Source organism: Mustela lutreola, chromosome 7 (genome assembly GCF_030435805.1).
Source record: "Mustela lutreola isolate mMusLut2 chromosome 7, mMusLut2.pri, whole genome shotgun sequence".
Lineage (NCBI taxonomy): Eukaryota > Metazoa > Chordata > Mammalia > Carnivora > Mustelidae > Mustela > Mustela lutreola.
The window spans coordinates 136,708,666-136,728,198 of record NC_081296.1 but is presented as its reverse complement, the minus strand read 5'-3'; the positions used below and the strand labels follow the sequence as shown (position 1 = coordinate 136,728,198).

Sequence of the window (19,533 nt, the reverse complement as noted above, 5' to 3'; positions counted from 1 at the left end):
TCTTTCGCATTAATTTCCCATCTGACTCCTTGATCGAGGGAAGGACAAGGAGGAATCCAGCGGGGACAGAGGGCAGGGTGGGATCTGGAGGTGCCCGGGACCCCCTCCTCCAGCCAGCCCACCTGATTGCTGCCTCCCTCCTTGCCCCTTCTCTTGCCGCAGGCTTCTCGAACCTGTCTCTCGGAGACCAGATGAGCCTGCTGCAGAGCGCCTGGATGGAGATCCTGATCCTGGGCATTGTGTACCGCTCGCTACCCTACGACGACAAGCTGGTGTTCGCTGAGGACTACGTCATGGACGAGGAGCACTCCCGCCTCGCCGGGCTGCTGGAGCTCTACCGGGCCATCCTGCAGCTGGTGCGCAGGTACAAGAAGCTCAAGGTGGAGAAGGAGGAGTTTGTGACACTCAAGGCCCTGGCTCTGGCCAACTCAGGTAAGGGCAAGTGTGGGTCCCGCAGCAGGAGCTCCCAGAGGTCTTGGTGGCCGGAGCCTCTGAGCAGGGCCACCATGGCGGGGGTGCGGCAGTGATGGCGAGAAGATGCTGGAGCTTCTTATCACCAGAGACTGTGCACGGGTTGGCCTGAAGCTGAAAGGCTGGTGATGAAAGCCAGCAATCGGCAGGTGCTTCCCGAGCCCTGGATTTGTAGGGCACTTGACTGGGCCTCTGATGCCTAGCCTGGCATACTGGTTAAGAACGCAGATTTCATAGCCAAGCTGCTAAGAGTCAAATCCTGCTCCCCACCCCCCCCCCACCCCTGCCTTGGGCAAGTCGCTTTCCTCTTTGCCTCATTTTCATTATCAGTAAAATGGGAGCACTGAAGAGTCCCTACCCCACCAGATTGGGGCAGGGATTTGTTTATACAGGATTATATTATACTCACAACATGCCAGCGCATAAGTGTTAAGCTTGTTCAGTAAATTAGTTAGGAACTTACTTAATTCTTACACACAACCCTATGAGCAAGGGTCTCGTGATTCTCTCCCCATTTTACAGATGGGGATATTGAGGCCTGGGGAGGTGAAAATTGCCTGGGGTGACACTGTTAAGGGGTGCCCAAGCTAGGACTCGATCCAAAGTCCTCTGCAAAATCAACCCCCAGCTTATAAAACTGCTCCTTGAGTCTCCTAGTCAAACTGCTCAGATACAAGAGAGAAAAACCTGCCCAACCGAGTTGGTCTGGACTCTCATTAAAAAGGAGGCTTCAGGCCGCCTGGGTGGCTCACTGGGTTAAGCCTCTGCCTTCAGCCTGCATTGGGCTCTCTGCTTGGCAGGGAGTCTGCTTCCCATTCCCCACCCCCGACCGTCTCTGTGCCTACCTGTGACCCCTCTCTCTGTCAAATAAATAAATAAAATCTTAAAAAAAAAAAAAAAAAAGAGGCTTCATGGGGCACCTGGGTGGCTTAGCTCAGTCAGTTAAGCATCTGATTCTTGATTTCAGCTCAGGTCATGATCTCGGGGTCCTGAGGTCAAGCCCCACATCTGGCTCTGTCCTCAGTGGGGAGTCTGCTCGAGGATTCCCTCTCCTCCCGCTGCTCCTGCCCCTGCTCTCTAGCATTCTTTCTCTAAAATAAATAAATCTTTTTAAAAATTTATTTTTAATTAAAAAAATGAAAAGAAGGTATCACTCCATTCCTTCAGCCCCTTCCAGCTCCTGGCTGGAATCCCTGGGGAGAGGGGCTGCGCATTGGCGATGCAGGTGAGCGAGTTGGAGTGTAATCTGTGTCCACAGTTAGGGAGCGGCCCCCACTGAGCCAGGTGGGGGCAGGTGGAGAATGCAGGGAAAGTCAGGCTCCCTGTCCTAAAGAGAGTGTGTCAGGCAAGTTTGCTATAGGGCGGCATGTGCCAGAGTTCTTGCTCAAGTCCGGGTCCGAGGGACCCAGGTTCAAATTACAGCTCTGATGCTTAGTAGCAGTGTGACCCTGGGCAAGTTGGCAACCTTCCTCAGCCCTGTCCTTGTGTGTAAAAGGGGATATCCCAGTACCTCCTCCAAGCACTTTGCTGTTAAATGATCAGCTGAAGATAAAGCACTTAGGTCAGTGCCTGACCTCGAGGAAATGTTCAATAAATATTAATTATTATCATTACTATTAATATCAGAGGAAACAAATGTTATCAGCACAGGGAAGAGGGAGAGCTGGTTCCCAGGGAGAGACAGAACAGATAGGATGACCAAGTGGTTTGCTTGATCCTGTTGTTCATGTTCCGGGAGCCCTCCATCGCCGGCAAACCCAGACAGTTGGCTCCCCAGCAGATCGCTTCATAGAGAAGGCAGGAGATGCTGCAGATGCCCTGGACAGCCCCCTTTAATGGGTTAGTGCTCCTGTGCCCCAGCGGCTGAGTTCTGCTGCTAACAGCTCCCAGCTGTCCCTTTCCCCAAGACCTGCCCTCACCTGTCTTGCCTAGAAAGCTGAGTACGTTGGCACACTTTAGCCAGCGGTGACCCACATGAGGGAACAAAAGTCTGAGCTTCTGCAGGGTGGAATCAGAGCTCTGCATGGATCAGGCCAAAGTCAAGGCCATGTTCTCACTTTGCTTGCTTCTACACTCACTCTTGCCTGCCTCTCTCCCTTCCTTTCTCCTGAAGGCACAGCCCCCAGACATCCCAAGCCCCCGAACCCTGGATTGGGGCTCTGCTTTTGGGGAACCTGATCTAATCCAGACAGGCAAGCATTTTTTTTTTTTTTAGAACTCCCTTTTATTATTAAACAAATGCAAAATGATAATGAAAATTTTACAGGCTTTTATAACAGACTCTTTACATTTTAAGATTCCAAAATGGTAGTATATTCTTTGTGAGAGAATGCCAGTCCTGTTGGTTTGTTTTTTTTTTTTTAATTTATTTGACAGAAAAATCACAAGTAGGCAGAGAGGCAGGCAGAGCGGGGTGGGGAGCAGGTTCCCTGCTGAGCAGAGAGGCCGATGCAGGGCTCGATCCCAGGACCCTGAGATCATGACCTGAGCCGAAGGCAGAGGCTTAGCCCGCTGAGCCACCCAGGCATCCCCCTGTTGGGTTTTTAAAAAATGGTTTTAAATTTACAGAAGAATTGAGCAGCTGCTGCCATAGGTCTGTGCCCCCCTTCCACCCCATCCACCACTGTACCCATGACTCCTCATCTTGTATTGGTGCAGTAATTTGTTACAATGAATGAGCCAATATTGATACATTGTTATTAACCCAAGTCCCTAGATGCCATCAGGGTTTACTTCCTGTGTGGTGTGGGTCTGCAGATTTGACAAATGGGTAGTGACAAAACTCCCCCCTTACCTGCCCTGCAGAACAGCCCCCTGCCCCGTAAGCCCGCACTCAACAACTCAGAGGGAAGCACGGGGACTAGGTCTGGCAAGAGGGGCTAGGAGCTTGCGTGGGCGGAGGGACCATAGGCAGCAGAGGAAATGGGAGTGGGAACGGTGCGATCAGCAAGGCTGCCAGGCCTCAGGGGGTACATCCTTGATTTTAGACTCTCTGGACCTTTTCATCGTTGACCTAGAGCTTGGGCTGGCCCGTGCGGGGGGAGGGGAGTGAAGAGGTGGGAGGCAGGTCAACTGTCAACCTCCTCCCCGCTGGCCTCGGCGCCTGGTTGGACCAGCTTTCAGACGGCATTTTAGCTTTGCCATCCGCTTGCTCTGATCTCACAGGCACACGTGCACACACACACATACACACACATGTATACACATGAAGACAGGCACACAAATACAGATGTGTGCACACACATACAGAGACATGTGTGCACACATGCACATATGCTCACAGACATTTGCTTGTGTGCACACCGATACGTGCACACGTAGACACGCATGTAGATAGACGTGGTCACGAATATAGGCATGTGCATGCATAGACACTTGCACACATACAGATACAGGCATGGGCACACTGAACGCACACATGTGTATGCTCAAATACACACACATACGCACGTGTACCCATGTGCACACACACATGCGGACACAGAACTTGATGACTGGCCGTGGCTTAGAAACATGAGCTCAGCAGCACCCTTGCTAGCATCAAGCGTGGCCTGAGTACACACTTTGTCACACGAGAAAAAGTGCCAGGGATCTGCCTTTCTTGCCCCATCTCCCAGGCCACAGAGCAGGTACAGGTAGTTCAGGAAGTAGGCGGAGTTTGTGCAGCCCAGGGCAGGGGGAGAGCACCTGGCTGAGGGGGCTGCCGCGAGGCAGAAGCGTGAAGCACATTGGAGACAGGCTGGGGTCTCAAACCCCAGCCCCTCAGGAGCCTGTGGCCGTCTTTCACCCCAAGTCCTGGGCATCTCCAAGGCTCCCTGACAGCAGAAAAAATTCATAGCCATTGATTTTGTAATTAACAGTTTATCAATGCCATCGATACAGACTCGCTGATGGATTGCAAAGAAATTAATCTTGCAATGTTATTTTATTTCATTTTTGGTCGAGGGCAGCTGCCAATTTTGGCCTCCTTGGGGAGGGTAGGGGGAGGAGCGAGGAAGCGGTCGGAGAGGCAGGGGGTCTGGATGGCCACATCCCCAGCCTTAGAGGGACAAGCGCATTGTGGGTGCACGTTCTGGAACCTGCTGGAAGTGTAGGAGTGGAGGCATCTTGGGTATGAGGCCGGTAACACCCCAGCATGCTGAAGGCACTCGCCCTAGGCTGAGTCCTCATGGTAATGATGATAATACATTTATCAGGTGCTTACTAAGTAAGTGCCTGGTAATGTGCTGTTTCTTTTAATCCTCACCACTACCCTCTGGAGGCATGGAGGCATTTGCTCCGTTTTACAGATGAGGATACAATCTCAGAGAGCCTGAGTAACTTGGTCAGAGTAACACAGCATCAAAGATTCCAGAGTCTTATCTGCCTCATTTGGCACTTCTCCCAGGAGGAAGAGGCAGAACCCTGGAGGCATGGGCTGAGCGTGGCTGCAAAAGGTCAGACAGAAGGAGTCACAGGGGTCAGCCAGTTAGAACAGCTGCCCTTGGCGGTTTGGTACCTAAACTAACCCAGCAAGCACGGGCATTGCCCTGCTCTCTTGAGGACCTCGGGAGCCTTGTTCTGCCTGCCTTGGCTGCCTGCCCAGAGCTCCCAGTTCACTTGACCGATGTGACCCCCGGGGCTTCATGCCTTTGGCAGGTTGGGCACTGCGATGCAGGGTGCTGGCTCGAGCTCTTTAAGGAATATCAGAAGGCGGCGGGCTCTTTCCCTTGAGTCTAGGGATTGAATGCCAGGAAATGGCCTTGGCTTCAGCTCGGACCCCACTGTAAGCCAGCTGTCAGCAGATGCCCGCCTGCCCTGCTGGGATTTAGGCAACTTCCATTTGAACCCGTGACTCATGGCTGAGTCCAAAGCCCTCCTCGGGATTTTTAGAGGACTCCCAATAGCATCCGCTGTCACTGTGGCCCGTGCATCTGGCCATGCTGTCTCGGGCCCTGGCCCAGGCCCCCGCCACAGGACACCTGGGCACAGAGCTCAGCCCCTTTCTCTGTGTTTGCATGCTGTAACCAGCGGACGGGCTGGTGCCTGGTGGTGGCAGCAGTGACCATCCCAGTGATGATGCTGGTCATGGTGCCACCAGTGGGGCACTCACTTCGGGACAAGTACTGTTTTTAGTCCTCGACTTGCATTAATTCACTTAACCTCTTGAGGTACATGTGGCTATTCTCTCAGAAAAGTAAGGCACAGAGAAGTTAAATCCCTTGCCTAAAGTCACCCAGCTAGCAAGGGAGGTACACAGGACTCCAGCTCCAGTGGTCTGGCTCCACAGTCCACCTTGCATCTCCAGGGCATGACCGGTCTGCTCACGTCCCAAGTCCTTCAGGGTCTCTGCTGACCCCTCTTGGTGGTTTCTCAAGAGATGACCTTCCAAGGTGCAGATGGCTCCCTGGCCCCAAGCCTCGGCTCTGTCACGGGCCTCTGTGACCTCAGGCTGGCAGTTTAGCCTCCGTAGTCAAGTGAGGGGAGGGGGGCAATAGCCCAGGGCCCCAAGCCACCCCCCACACACACCCCCCTGCTGAGGTCTGGCCACGCCTGCCCCCCCCCCCCGGGCTGCACCCACTGATGCTCTCCCTATGCCGGCAGATTCCATGTACATCGAGGATCTGGAGGCTGTGCAGAAGCTGCAGGACCTGCTGCATGAGGCGCTGCAGGACTACGAGCTGAGCCAGCGCCACGAGGAGCCCCGGAGGACGGGCAAGCTGCTGCTGACGCTGCCCCTGCTGCGGCAGACGGCCGCCAAGGCCGTGCAGCACTTCTACAGCGTCAAACTGCAGGGCAAGGTGCCCATGCACAAACTCTTCCTGGAGATGCTGGAGGCCAAGGTCTGATGGCCCGGCACCTGGACCGACTCCCACCTGTGGACAGACCGGCGGACGGACCGCCGCGGAGACCTCCACAGCCACCAGCCTCAACCTTCAAGCCCTGTATCATGGCCACGGGCAGTCCCAGAGGAAGGGCTCTCTCGCCTCCTGGCTGTGCGTGGAGTCCGGAGTACAGCGGGGCAGGGGAACAGGGAGGGGAGGGCAGGGCGTGGGCTCATCTGTAACTGGCTTTTTCTTGGGTATGTTTTTCCTTCTCCATGGGCAGTGCTGAGGTCTGGGCCAGGGCTGACTCCCTTGAAACTGGAGACCATCGAGGAAGTGCTCCTTCCGCCTATGAAAGCCCCAGGAGACAGTAGTGCGTATCTAACCCCACCCCCACGCCCCCACCCCACAGGGTGGGCAGTGCTCAGCGCCCAGGACCCCACCCAATTCAGGCTGGGTGCCACTGGAAGTTGTCCCTTCCCAGAGGGCAGGGGCTTTCTTCCAGAGGCCCTGCCTACTCTGCTACTTGGGGCTCCTCCAGAGGCCCCACACCTTCCCCAGTCCCAGGGCCACCTGCCCTGCAGCCTTTCTGCCTGGTGCACACTCCCCTCCTGATAGGGACCCCATCCAGAGAGCAGCTGCCAGAGCTCGGGCATCTTCCTGGGCACTCACCCCTTGGTACCCGCACACCTGCTTGTCACCACAGCATCAAGGCCCACCTGTCCTCCCCCTCTCCTCTCCTAGGAGATCCTGCTACTTCCTGCCCCTACCTCAGCTTACACGGTGGGTTCAGGCAGCCAAGGGGATTTCAGGTCCATAGCTGGGAACAGTGCTGCCTCTGAAGAGCAGGGCCAGGCAGTATTCCACAGAGCTCCTCCTCTTGCTTGGCCCTGTCAGCCTTCTGGGCAGTTTGGAGCAGATGGGCCTGTGGCAGTTTGGGGGACACTAGGGGCCTGGCCACCTCTGAGGGCACCCTAGGCACTGATTTCCAGGCTGGCAGTCATGGGAGGATTGTGGCAAAATGGGGAAAGGCTCAAACCAATCTTTGCTGAGCACAGAAAATCCCAGAAGCAAGATAAGCAGGTGGGGAACCCTGAAGATGGTGGGCTCGGGAAGTTGCCGGCCAGGATCCCCGTGGGGCTAGCTTCTGAGGGCAGTAGACTTCAGGTCACCCGGTGCCCTGCATTCTGAACGGTTAGGCCAATCAGTGTCACAGGAGGGGCTGTTGCTACCATCCTGAGACTAAGGCATGACATAGCTCCCCAAATGCATTGTGAAGGGCCAGCCCTATGGGGGGACCCCCTGCCCTGTCTTCCTGGCCGCTGTGTCACGTGACTGACCACTCCAGTTTGCCCAGGATGTTCCTGGTTTTAGCACTGAAAAGCCGTGTCCAGGGAAACCCCTCAGCCCCAGGCAGATGGGGACAGTCACCAGATTCCTGTGAGTGGCCTTGAGAGTTGGTCCACTCCGGACAGCTCTTACCAGCCCATCTGCTGAGCACAGGCTGGCTGATGGCAGCTCAGAGGGTCCCCCGAAGAGGAAGGTGGGGTCAGGCATGGTGGAGAAGGTACCCTCTGAAGCAAAGACCAGAGCAGCCCTACCTGGGGGATCCCCACCCGCTGACCCAGACCTACTAGCACTGGAGAGGCTGGTGGATCGGCCTGCCCCTCGCTAGGACAGCAGGTGGCCAGGTGCTGGCTCCCACAGCCCTGTAGCCTTCCATGGGAAGCAGGTGATGCTGGTTTCACCTTGCTGCCTCTCTGCCCCCAGACACCACCCCTCTGAACTGTGCTGTGAGGTCGCCCCAGGCCTGAGGGTTAGCTGAGACCCAGAGGCTGCAGAGTGGCTCTCTGTTGGCCTCATGAACAAGATAGAGTGTTCCAAGAGGCCTCACAGCCAGATGAAGTGTGCTGTCTTGTTAGCCTGTGGGGAGTGCAAGGCCAAAGCCACGTGACGGTCTGCATTGGAATTACTGTCCAGGATGCTTCATCCTTAGCTGCCTGGGCAGTCCCGAGGTGGGCTCACAGGCATGGAAGCATCAAGGGACCCACGCAAAGCCCCCCAGTCTGAGAGCTGTTAGGAGCCACACCCTAAGGTCAGAGCCCGAGATCCCTCATGGTGAGAGGAGCTGGGGTATGCTCCTTGGGAGCTTCTCCCCCCGCCTTCTGCTGTGCTGTGTGCTTTGGTGGGGTCGGGGGGGTGGCACTGAGGGTGGCACCTTCTCCCCGGGGTGGCACTTCCAGTGTCAGCGTGAGGCCCAAGTTGGTGGCCAGGGCCTGTGCGAGGCTGGTATCTGCGACCAGCCGTTTTTAGAAGAAGCATCTTCACTGCACTGGTTTGGGGTGGGTGGGAGTCCGTGTGTGGATGGGTCCGGGGCTTCTGCAAGCATCCTGCCATCAGATCCTTCCTCTACCTGTGAGGGGGAGGTGGCTCTGTGCCAGCACGGGGGGCGCTGCTCTTTCTCTGAAACCCCAGTGGCCGTGGGAGATGGCTCCGGCGCACTGGGAGCTCTGGCCGGTGAGAAAGGCCCTGGTGTGTACTAACGGAGCCATCAGACAGTCAGAGATAAACTGTAGGCCAGCTTTTTAGTTGGAGGTCTTGCCAGCTTGGGGGCCTCCCTGGGAAAGGGGGCCCTGGCTTAGTGGGGGATGAGGAAGCGAGGAGAGCTTAGGATGCCCGCCCTACCCCTCCCAATGGGCAGAACGTGCTTGCCTCCCTCCCTGTCCCTGGATCTGCTGTTCATGGAAAATCTGTAAAGACGAAATTGCCCTTCTCACTTGTACTCTCATGATACAGGTCATTGAAATGAACCAAGAAATAAAATGTAAAAATCCAACCCTGGAGAAGGTGGTATTGGCTGGGTTTTGTTTGGTACCCGTGTCCCCACCCTTCCTAGAGCTTCGAGACTGATTGTGTCACATGTGAACCTGGGTGGTGGCCCCCCGTTTCTGCATCCAGAAAACCGAGGATTTCCCAGGCCACGACTGAAGAACCGAGTAGAAGACTCGAGACCGGACCGGGGCGCTGGTGGGGAGACCAGGCAGGGCTTCAGAGTAGCCAGAATCGACACCCAGCTCTGTGGCAGGGGCCTCCCCTCTTCCCTCCCCCAGGCCCCCCGCTACCCCTGTGTGGATGGGAGAAGTCCGGGGCGGGGCGCAGGGCAGGGGTGACAAACGGGACGGGAAGACAGAAGGGCCCAGGCCCGTGGAAGAGCACCAAAGAAACGCACGATGTGGAAAGATTGTTTTATTTTCTGATAATGATTAAATGGCTGGAATGGCTTCATAAGATGTATATATTTTTTGAAATGGCATTCCTTCTTTGCTTCCCCCCGTGTATGTATTTCTGCCTCTTGTCTGTGTTCTCCCCTGGGACCCCCCCGCCCCCCCCCCCCCATGTAAATCACATGCCCTAGGAGTCTTCTGTCCTGGTCCCGTGTATCTGGCATCTAATAAATAAGGAACAGCCTGTTGGAGAGTTTCTTCACCCGTGACCTTTCCGGGCTCGCTGTCCCTTGGACAGCGCTGCCCTTAGACCTCAGGCCGATGCTGAGCCTGGCTGGCTGGAGAACCGGCCTCAAGAGTTCTCCGGGCATTCAAGTAGGCGTTTTGTTTTTTTATTTTAAAATTTTATTTATTTGATAGAGACACAGCGTGAGAAAGAACACAAGCAGGGGAGTGGAAGAGGGAGAAGCAGAACCCCCTGCCAAGCCAAGCAGGGAGCCTGATGGGGGGGCTCAATCCTAGGATCCTGGGATTATGATCTGAGCCGAAGGCAGACACTTAACAACTGAGCCACCCAGGTGCCCCCAAGTAGGCATTTTAAAAGCATGTTCAGCAAAGCTTCAGAAATGCAACTTGAAAAACATAGGTAGGTCTGTGAGGCCCCCAGCTACTAGAATTTTAACATTAACGTGAGGCATCCTAGTTAATCTACATTTTGACAGAAAAATGGAACATCACATGTATGTAAACCAAAAAGAGTTCACTGCCTTAGGATTCTGAAATGCGTCTGTGTATGCGTGATCATAATGCTGGCTGCACGAAGGACACAGATGTCATCCACACTTGGGAGCAGTGAGAAGCAGAGGGGTTGGTCTAAAAGAAAGTGAGGAGCACTGTATTAGGTTGCCTTTCATTGCAAATAAAAGACATCCTGGTTCATACCAGCTTAGTGGATTTATTGTCTTGGATTTATGTGAAGTCCAGAAATGTTGCAAGCATCAGGTAGGGTTTGATCCAGAGGTTCACAAAGTCAATAGGGCCGTGGCTCTGCTTCTTTGGTTCTCGGTTCTGCCCTCTGCTGTCTGCTTTGTCCTCAAGCTAGCCTCTTTCATAGTAGCAAGAGGGCTGCCAGCATTTTATTTCACATCGTAAGCAGAGAAAGAACATCTCTTCCTACAACCATGGAAAATATCTGAGCATCATTCTGAATCCAAATGGCTCTTGTGCTTTTCTCTTAAGGGATTACTTGTACCAGATTCAGGGGAGCACTAGTCCCCCTTAACTGTCCAGCTATTACACAAGAAGAGTAGAATTGGAAGTCTAGAAGACAACCAGCCAACCTTGATGCCCACAGAACTCATATACATGGGTAGTTCAGGCTCTGGTCAACTTTCAATGAGCTGTTTGTAAGTTTCCTGAAGCTCTTGGAAGGTCGTATTCACATAGTAGTCTTTGAACTTGATACTTAGCAAGTCTTATGCATGCAATGTTTTGTAGGAATGAAAGTACCCAGTTTGTGGATTATTTTTAGGTAATTACCCCTCGCTACCTCACAGGTGTGTATGCATACACACTTAACACATACAGACACACACAAACACAAACACACAGCTGGTATTCATGCTGCCACCTTAAGAAAAAAATAGGAAAGAGACAACCATAACATCATATAACATAATCAAAATAGAAATACTTCTCGGACGATCTGTATTTTAGGATTTTCTGTACTAATTCTTCCCATCTGTATGGCTAATTGTGATCAGACTAGCTAATAAACTTCATTCATATCTTTATCTCTCTTCATTCATTCTCCAAATACTCTTTCCCCCTCTTTTTGTTACCAAAGAAGTGAAAAGGGAAAATACAACTTAGGGTCATTCATTCCTTCAACAAATACTTACCAAGGGTCTGCCCTGTGCCAGGCACTGTTCTGGGCATGGAGACTATATCAGTAAAGAGAACAAGCACAATCTCTTTTTTCATGGAGCGCACACTCTAGTGAGAGGAAGAAAGAGACAATGAGCACAATAAATAACCAAATTACATAGTTTGTTAGGTAAGTTCCATGAGGGAAAGAGCAGGGTATGGGGGATCAGGAATGGGGAGGCAGGATACGATTTTAAAAGGAGTGGTCAGAGCAGCCTCAGTGAGAATGTCACGTGTAATAGTAAGATGAAGAAAGTGAGGGCCACGTGGGTATCCAGAGAAAAAGCTCTCCAGGCAGGACCAGCATGTGCAAAGGCCCTGAGGTAGCAGCATGCCATGTGTGTTCAGTGAACATCAAGGAAGCAAGTGTGGCTGAAGTGGAACGGCTTGAGGCAAAAGGGAGTGGGGCAAGTCATACAGGGAACATGAGGCCATAGTAAATGAGGTTTTCACTCTTAAGTGAAAGATTTTGAATAGAGGAATGCCATGGTTGCACATCTCAACAGGCGACTTCGGCTGCTGGATTGATAAGACCAGGATGGTGAATGGCTTAGACCAGGGTCAGAGGAGAGAGCAGGTATGAAGGAACACTTGGGTCCTGGCTCTAATTTGAAGCCACCAGGGTTGTCATCCACTGAGGTGGAAAGAAGCAGAGAAGGCAAGTCTGAGGGCCAGGTGGGAGAATCAGCCGCGTTAAGTTGGAGATGCTGCTGAATGTCCAGGCAGAGACGCCAGGAAGGCAGCAGGCTATACAGGCAGGTAATAGGGAGCAGTGAGTAAACTTCATTGATCACAGATGTTCAGACAGGATCTTTGTCAGCCATGAATTCCCTTTCACACCCAGTCACCGCCCTCCGTTGCTCTCTCTCTAGCCTCAAAAGCAGTCAGCCAAATGCCCAGCCCATCTGTGCCAAGAGCCCTTTCGCAGCTGTCACAAGGCAAAGTGAAGGCACCGGGGCTCTCATTTGGGTCCTGAAGAGTCTCTCCCCACTTCCCGTGTGGAGAAGAGAGAAAACCAGACCTTCCCACAGGCAGACGTGACAAGCCCCCACGATCAAGCTTGGAGCGAGGCCAAAATAGGGTAGAAAGGAGGGGCAAGCCAGGCTCTTTGGCTGGCCCAGGAAGACGAGAGAATGGACTGCACTTCCACTCCGGGGCCCATTCTTAAGGCCCCGCATTGAATGGAAGTCCTAGATGAAGCCCCAGTGCCCAGCCACTCACTGCTAAAGAAAACAACAATCCAGTGAGCTACAGAATAGCCCAAAGTGCTCCAATCTCTGCTCCCCTCAGCTTGGTCCACACCATTTGCAGGACATCACATTTTTAATGTGCTGCAAAGCTTCATCAGAACCTCTTTCCTCGTCTCCCTGCCCCGCGCAGAGCCGCTCCCGCAGATCTTTCTCGGGCATCTCTCCGGACTGCCCCAGCTTAGCCGGCTCAGCCTCGGGGGCTCTTCCTCGCCTAGGCCGGCTTAGCCTCTGGACTTCCTTCTATTCTCCTGCAGGACCCGAGGGAGGGCCGGAAGCTGATGCAGGGAGCAAAATCTCCTCGCTTGCACAGGGTATGTCGGGGACCAACCGGAGGAAGAGTGAAGACCCTACCACCTCCTACACTTTATTCTGCCTCTGCTGCAAATTCACTTTGCTCCCAAAGGACAGAAGCCCCTGGAATCCCAGAAAACCCCTGCCCGTGGGCTTGGCCAGGCACAGGAGAGTTGCACAGAACCGGGACGAGCCCTTCCGGGGACCTGCCTCCAAGTTCCCAGGCAGGGAGTTGTATCTTCTCTCAGCAAACACCCAGAAAGGCAAATTCTTTCTGATCCCAGGTGTGCCGCCCTCATTTTTCCCAAGCGACTCTGGTCACTTCGGCCTGCCGTCTTTGCACATTCATTCATCACCTGGCAGGGAGTGAGATCTGGGGAGCACGGTGGGTGCTGCTGCTTTGGCAGAGAAGATGAACTTCGAACTAGCGGTTTGCAAGGGTCTCTTATGCGGGAGACTTTCCGTGACCCCTGGGAGCAGGAGCAGGTAACAAGGGACCAATGCAGCCTTTGGATGGGGAAGGTTTGGCCAAGGAAGCCACATGGCAGAAGCAGGCAGAGACTGAAATTTTGAAGTGGAGGGAGTGAGGGCAGGCCGTGTGGGGTGTTTCAGGAAAAGAGGGAGCTGTCCAGGACAAGACAGAGAGAAAGAAGTGTTCCAGGCTTGCTCAAGAGACCGGAGAAGAAAAAAAAGACCGTCTGATTGGTGGGTGGCAGAGGAGAGGCAAAGAAGAGGAGCCAGCCTGCCCGGGACTTGGACAGCCTTGCTAAAGACACTGCTATCTCAGACCAAAGGGGAAACCCTGGCAGAGTTTGAAGCAAGGGAGGAACATCATCAAATCTGTCTCTCTCACTGAGATACAGTGGTTCAAGCTTTCTGTCCTCAACGGATTGGCTCCCAAGCCAATGATGTTACTGTATCCCGGACACTTTACACAGGTTGTCCCCTCCATTCCCCACGAGTGTTTGACATACATGCTGCCGTCTTCATTTTATGGGAGCTTTCAGCTTCAGAAAGCTTAACCAACTTGCTTACAGTCACAGAGCACGGATTTGAATCCAGATGTGTACAGGTTCATTTCAAGCCTCTTCTCTTAACTGCCATGCCGTGTTTCAGACCAGCCACCTGAAGGGTCAAATAGTAGGTGCTCAACACGTGTCGATTCCTCTCGCCCACTCCTCCCACAGCAGGGAAGCACCCAGCCTCACAGAAGCCACCCCTTGCTTCAGATGTCTGCCCCCACCCCTGCCAAGGACAGCTTGCTGCCCGTCCTCCTCAGCTCGCTCCTATTTGTAGCCGGACAGGAAGGGAAGGAGAGGCCCGGAACAAGCATCTCAGCAGGCTTCTGTGCCCTGTTGCTCACGTGCCCTACAGCGGTTTTAGATCCCCTCAAGTCATGCCCCTTGTAAGCAACTGAGCTGGGAGGGTGCTGCTGGCCTTCAGACCATATTACTGGGGACAAAATTCCAGGGACTTCCTACCTTATTCTTTCCTGCTTGTCTTCGGGCGGTGGGGGGGGAACATTAAGCCTAACATTATGGACCAATATTATGGTGACTTTTTTATCATCAACACTAAAGGTCTCTGGGGAGAAGGCTTAGCCTTGTGAAGAGGAGAAGTCTCAGCTGTGTGATATCAGAAGTGAGAGCTTCAAGAAGGAATCCAGGGTCCCCCAGACAGAACACTGAGGACATTAGGGGCGACTGGCATCTTGGGAGGGGGAGGTGGACATAGATATTTGGAGCGAGTATCTTGTGTCTCTCAAACCACGTTGGCAGGTGGTTGGCTCCGGCCAAGGTTACTCTGCAGGATCTCCCGCAGGGCGGGCCTGGGAGAGGGGGTCAATGTCAGGCACCTATGAGAGGGCCAGGGATCGACGTCCTTCCTCATCCTAGGGAACATGTAACCCACCCCCTGCTCCACACCACGGTCAGTACTGTGCCGATGCAGTGGCATGTGGGGAGTGAGCAGGAGGCCAGTCGAAGAGAGGGACTGGGGACCGATGTAGTGGAAAATGCTGGCCAAAACAATAGAGAACTTGGCTCTGAGGAAATGTTCCTGGAAGGAGACAAAGCTCCCCGGGCTTCCTCTGGAAATTGCTTTGTTTAAAATGCAAAGTGCCGATGTGTTTAGATGACATCTCTGCATCCATCACCCTATGCAAATACCGACCCTGGGGAAGAGGGGCCCCTGTAAGTCACTCCGATCCCCCTAATCGAGTGTGTGTGCTGACGGCAGGGTGAGGGAGCAGCGCGGGGGCGGGTGACTTAGCTCGCCACCCAGGAGAGGCGTTTGATAAAGGGTGAGGAGGGAGAAGGAAGCCCAGCCCTGGGGGGCAGGTGGGTCGGTGGGGCCACATCTGTGTCCAGCCCAGCGGTAGAAATGAGCTCGGCCCCCCTGCACCACCAACCCCTCCCCAGGCTAGCTGCTCATGGATGCGGGATGTGGGGTGCGGGATGCAAGCCCCTGAAGGACAGAGCTCTAAACAAGAAACTGCCAGGCTCAGGGACAGTGAATTAAATCCTCTGGTGGAGCCCTTGCCTGAACACTCTGCCCTGGGGAGAGAGGCTGCAGAAACTGACTCCGGGTTGGGGGGTGGGATGGGGCTCCTCAGCTAACGGCCCCCATCCTTTGTCTCTATCAATCACCATACCGGAGCCTTCTGTGCAGTGTTCCAGACTTAGCTTGTACACCTCCAGGGACAGAAACTCACCGTCCTTGTAGGATTCCCAGAGAAGATCCGCGATGCCCAGATACACCTGAATGTCAGATAAACAAGGAATGATCTTATTATAGTCTAAGCATGTCCCAAATATTGCATGGGATTATTAGGGTTTTTTTGTCTGAAATTTCACTATAACTGGGTGCCCCACATGCTTCTTTGCTTAGTCTGGCAAGCCTATATCCTGGACAATCCATTCCATTTTCTGCAGACATCTGATCACTAACTCGTGGGTTGAGCCTACCTCTGCTTTTCTTTTGTTTCTACCCAGCTCCCTACCTCCCCCTCAATCCTACTCCTCTCCCCCCAACTCCATCCGTTTCTGTGTTATGGGCCACATGCTATGAATTCGCCTCCTTTTATCTGTCACAGATTACCCCCTACCTCCCACCACCCATAAGTTTCTCAGCCCCATCTCCTTAGCTTCTGCCTGCTGCCCTCAACCCTGGGGAGCTCTGCTCAGCCTGGCTGCTGCTCCCCTAGCTACACACATTCTTTAATATGCATTCCTGGACTCAAACAGGTAGGTATTTGCTGAGTTCCTGCTACACGTCTGACCCGTGGCTAGACACTGAGGATATACTAGTAAACCAGACAAGTGGGTCTGTGCTCCCCCGAGCTTCCTTACTAGCTGGGTGAGACAAATTTAAGAAAAAGAAGCAGCAGCTAATGAAGTAATTACAAGCATGAGCACTAGAAAAGAATAAAGGAACTGGGATGGAGAATAATGGGATGGGGAGGGCTGCTCTGAAGAGGCAACATTAAAACCAAGATCTGAAAGAGGAGACAATGCTAACCATGTAAAGAGTGGGTGGTGTCATGCTCCCAGTAGAGGAAGCAGCATGTGCAAAGGCCCAGGGGTGAGAATGACTCTCTGCAGTGGCCTTAATGTTAAACAGCTCTTTTATTCCTCAGGGTTTTTATTTTATATTTCCCCCTATATTTTTATTTTATTCTCCATGGATATTCCAATTTTCAGCATTCTTAAGATCTCAAACAAATTCATCCTTTAGCAGGTGACATCACTTCTGATTCATCTCAAAGATGGAGCCAATAGAGCTCCCTTCTATCTCCCAGTTTCTCCCATGACCACACACCAATCTTCCTTTTCTTTGCCCTTGAAATAAGATGTTTTCTTATTTCTTCAAACCAGGTGTCTCCCTCCGTAGCCAGCCTGACTTCCTCCCTGCCTCACCAGCCTCTTTTGGGCCTGTGCGCCATCGATGATGCTCTCTCTTGTCCCATCAACCTTGCCCATTCCACGGCCACTCCTCCCCCTCACCTCTGACAGCTCCTCTTCCAGCTGTAACTTCATCTCTTTCTTTGTGCTCTCAGCCATCTTTTCCTGAAGATCTCCACGCTCAGTCTTTGTCCACGCCTCTGTCTTCCACCATCGTCCACCCTCCTGCTTCTATTCTTTAAAAGGCTCTCGGCTCTGCCTTTCCCAGACTCTCTGGACATGTGGTTCTCCTCCGTCTCTCCCTGTGCAGGCCAGTGTTTTGTTGTAAGGAGCTTCATGGTTATTTCCTTGCTGGAATGCAAGGTGCCTGAAGTCAGGGTCTTTTACCATCCAAAGCACAGCAGTTTGTCCACAGGAATTGCTCAGCGACTGTTTGTGTTGAATTCAACTTGGGTGTCTCTTGGGCTTCTGGAAACCAATGTGGGAGTCTTCTCCCTAGGGTGAAATACAAGAGGCTCCCCCTCAGAGGCAGGGGATACAGGCAGGATGGGGAGGTTGGATTGGAGGTGGGGACTGGGAGACAGCGAGAAGGAAGAGGGGACAGGTGGAGGGTGCCAGCTTTTACAAAAGGATGATAAATGATAACAGCACTGGGAACAAAACCAAACATCCTTCATGCTGTCAGAGCAATGAAGCCAGCACGTTCCAAGACGCGGGCACCAGGCAGTGCCTTGCTTCTGGAAGAGGCATAGGCTCTCAGTCTCCTTCTGCTCACAGTCAATAGCCCAATTCATCTTCCTTGGGGTGTCTTCTGGAACTGTGGGGAGACGGGTATCCTGGGGTTGGTGAGAAGAAGGGAAGTCAACCTGAGCCATCTGTCCTCAATGACTCCTTGTTGGGGCAGTAGTGGTCTCAAGTGACCCTACTGGACCCTTTCATGCCTGGGGTCAACTAGATGGTATTGGCTTCCATTTATGTTGTGGGCTTTTGTCCTGCCCTCTTTTATGGACCACTAAAATATTAAGATAAAGATGCTCTAAGAATAAGCAAATGGAAATATACCTGCTGGGAGTGAGGAGAAGATCCCAGAGACTCAACCGCCACACGTTTTCTTTCTTTGTCCACAGACAGAGCATGTGAAATAGAAGAAAACCCTGCCCTAAGAGTCAGAGAACCTCCCTGTCATTTGGGGCGCAGCTTTGTCAGGGAAGAGCCAGGGAGCTCAGACAATTATTTCACCTCTCTGGGTCTTGATTTCCTAATCTCCAGCTTGTTGGGTTGAGTTAAGGAGCCCTACATTACCTCCCAGTTTTCTCATTTTGTTATTCCTTGTGTGACTGGGCAGGAGACATCTGGCTTTTCTCAAACTTAGCTTTCTTTTCTTCTTTTTATGATAACAGCACCCCACTTCCCCGTTCCCCTTTCAGAGTCCTGTCAACCATATTGTCCTGGCCCACCCGTAAGGGGTGGGGCCAGGATCTGAGCTCAGCCAATCAGATTCTGAGACTGGGTCACATGACGACAGCCCTCTAAGGATCCTATGGTTTCCAACTACCTACCTGCTCAGGTTCCTGCCCCACCTGAACTCGCATTGCCCATCTCCTCCCTAGTCCTGCAAACTCTCCAGTGTTGCTCTAATAAAATCCCCCTTTTCTCCAAGGTCAGTGCCTGGTGCTTGTAAGCAATGACCTTAATGATATATTGTTGGAATCCTGAGTCCAGCGCCAGAAAGTGACTGCAAAAGACACAGGTTAACTTGTCAATGAAGCTGCCTAAGGAGGCTTTCAATAGAGAAACTGGGAATAACCCGGCTGAGCTGCACTGCCTGCCTCCTGAGATGAAAAGGCACATGTCCAGAAACTGGGGAGCCCTTGGAGCAGGGAACTTCGAGGCCTCCTGAGAACATTCCATGTACATAAATGATTCCTGGCATTTCACACCAAGTGAATTCGTCCATGGCCATGCCGAAACAGGGGTACCCCTGCGACCTAAATGATGCTTCTCATCTCAGCACGGGGCCAGGTAAATCAGCAGTGCACTCGACCAGACACTGTCCAGTCATGTTGGCAAGGAAGAGGCCACTGGCACCCTCCATGAGCTTATACGGTGGGCCTGGCCTGCAGGAAGCCCTTAACATGTGTACTGTTGAATGTCTAAAGCTTGGGCAGTTGGGAAGGGCTTGGAGCAAGAGCAAAGGTTAAGGACTGCATCTTTGCCAAAAGGATCAGAGTACAAAAGTGATGAAGAGAGGTCATTTGTCCACCTAGAGAGTAAGCCTGAAAAAAAAAAAAATCACAATTTTGGACTTACTCTAGGCCCTTCCTTACAGGACAGTGTTTTTCAAAGTGCAGTTGCAAGATGTTTTCTGGTGACACATGGACATTGAAAAATTTTTATTTTTAAATTTCTTTTGTTTTATTTTAATGTGTATTACATAAAATATCGCTAGTGTATCCAAACATATGATCTATAGATATTTTGCTTAGGAAGGAGTTAAGTAGATATATTAAGCTTAAAAAGTGAGTTGGTTTCAAGATATTAAGGAAATAACAATATAAGGGGGAGATGGGTTTGGTGAACTTTGTGAAGATGGAGCTAGGATAAATGAAGTTGGGCAGCACCTGTGCAAGGCAAGTCTAGACCCCCCGCCCCTCACTCCTGCCTC

The 19,533-nt window shown here is 52.6% G+C and overlaps 1 protein-coding gene and 1 long non-coding RNA gene across 11 annotated transcripts in view; one reads left to right on the top strand and one right to left on the bottom strand.

The window, feature by feature from the left end:
- ESRRB (estrogen related receptor beta) overlaps positions 1–9,706 on the top strand; it is a 166,336-nt gene extending 156,630 nt beyond the window's left edge. For both annotated transcript variants that reach the window (XM_059182739.1, XM_059182738.1), the window contains exons 6-7: positions 163–432; positions 6,055–9,706. In XM_059182739.1, coding sequence (XP_059038722.1) covers positions 163–432; positions 6,055–6,299 — 515 coding nt within the window. In that variant the 3' untranslated portion in view covers positions 6,300–9,706. The remainder of the gene's footprint in view (positions 1–162; positions 433–6,054) is intronic.
- Positions 9,618–19,533, bottom strand: part of LOC131836847 (uncharacterized) — a 206,630-nt gene continuing 196,714 nt past the window's right edge. For 4 of the 9 annotated variants that reach the window (XR_009355819.1, XR_009355822.1, XR_009355816.1 and 1 more), the window contains 4 exons: positions 16,971–17,363; positions 15,680–15,725; positions 11,401–14,091; positions 9,618–11,129 (listed from right to left, as the gene is read on the bottom strand). This is a non-coding gene — a long non-coding RNA (uncharacterized LOC131836847). The remainder of the gene's footprint in view (positions 11,130–11,400; positions 14,092–15,679; positions 15,726–16,970; positions 17,364–19,533) is intronic. The other 5 variants (XR_009355820.1, XR_009355823.1, XR_009355824.1 and 2 more) reach the window with 5 other exon arrangements.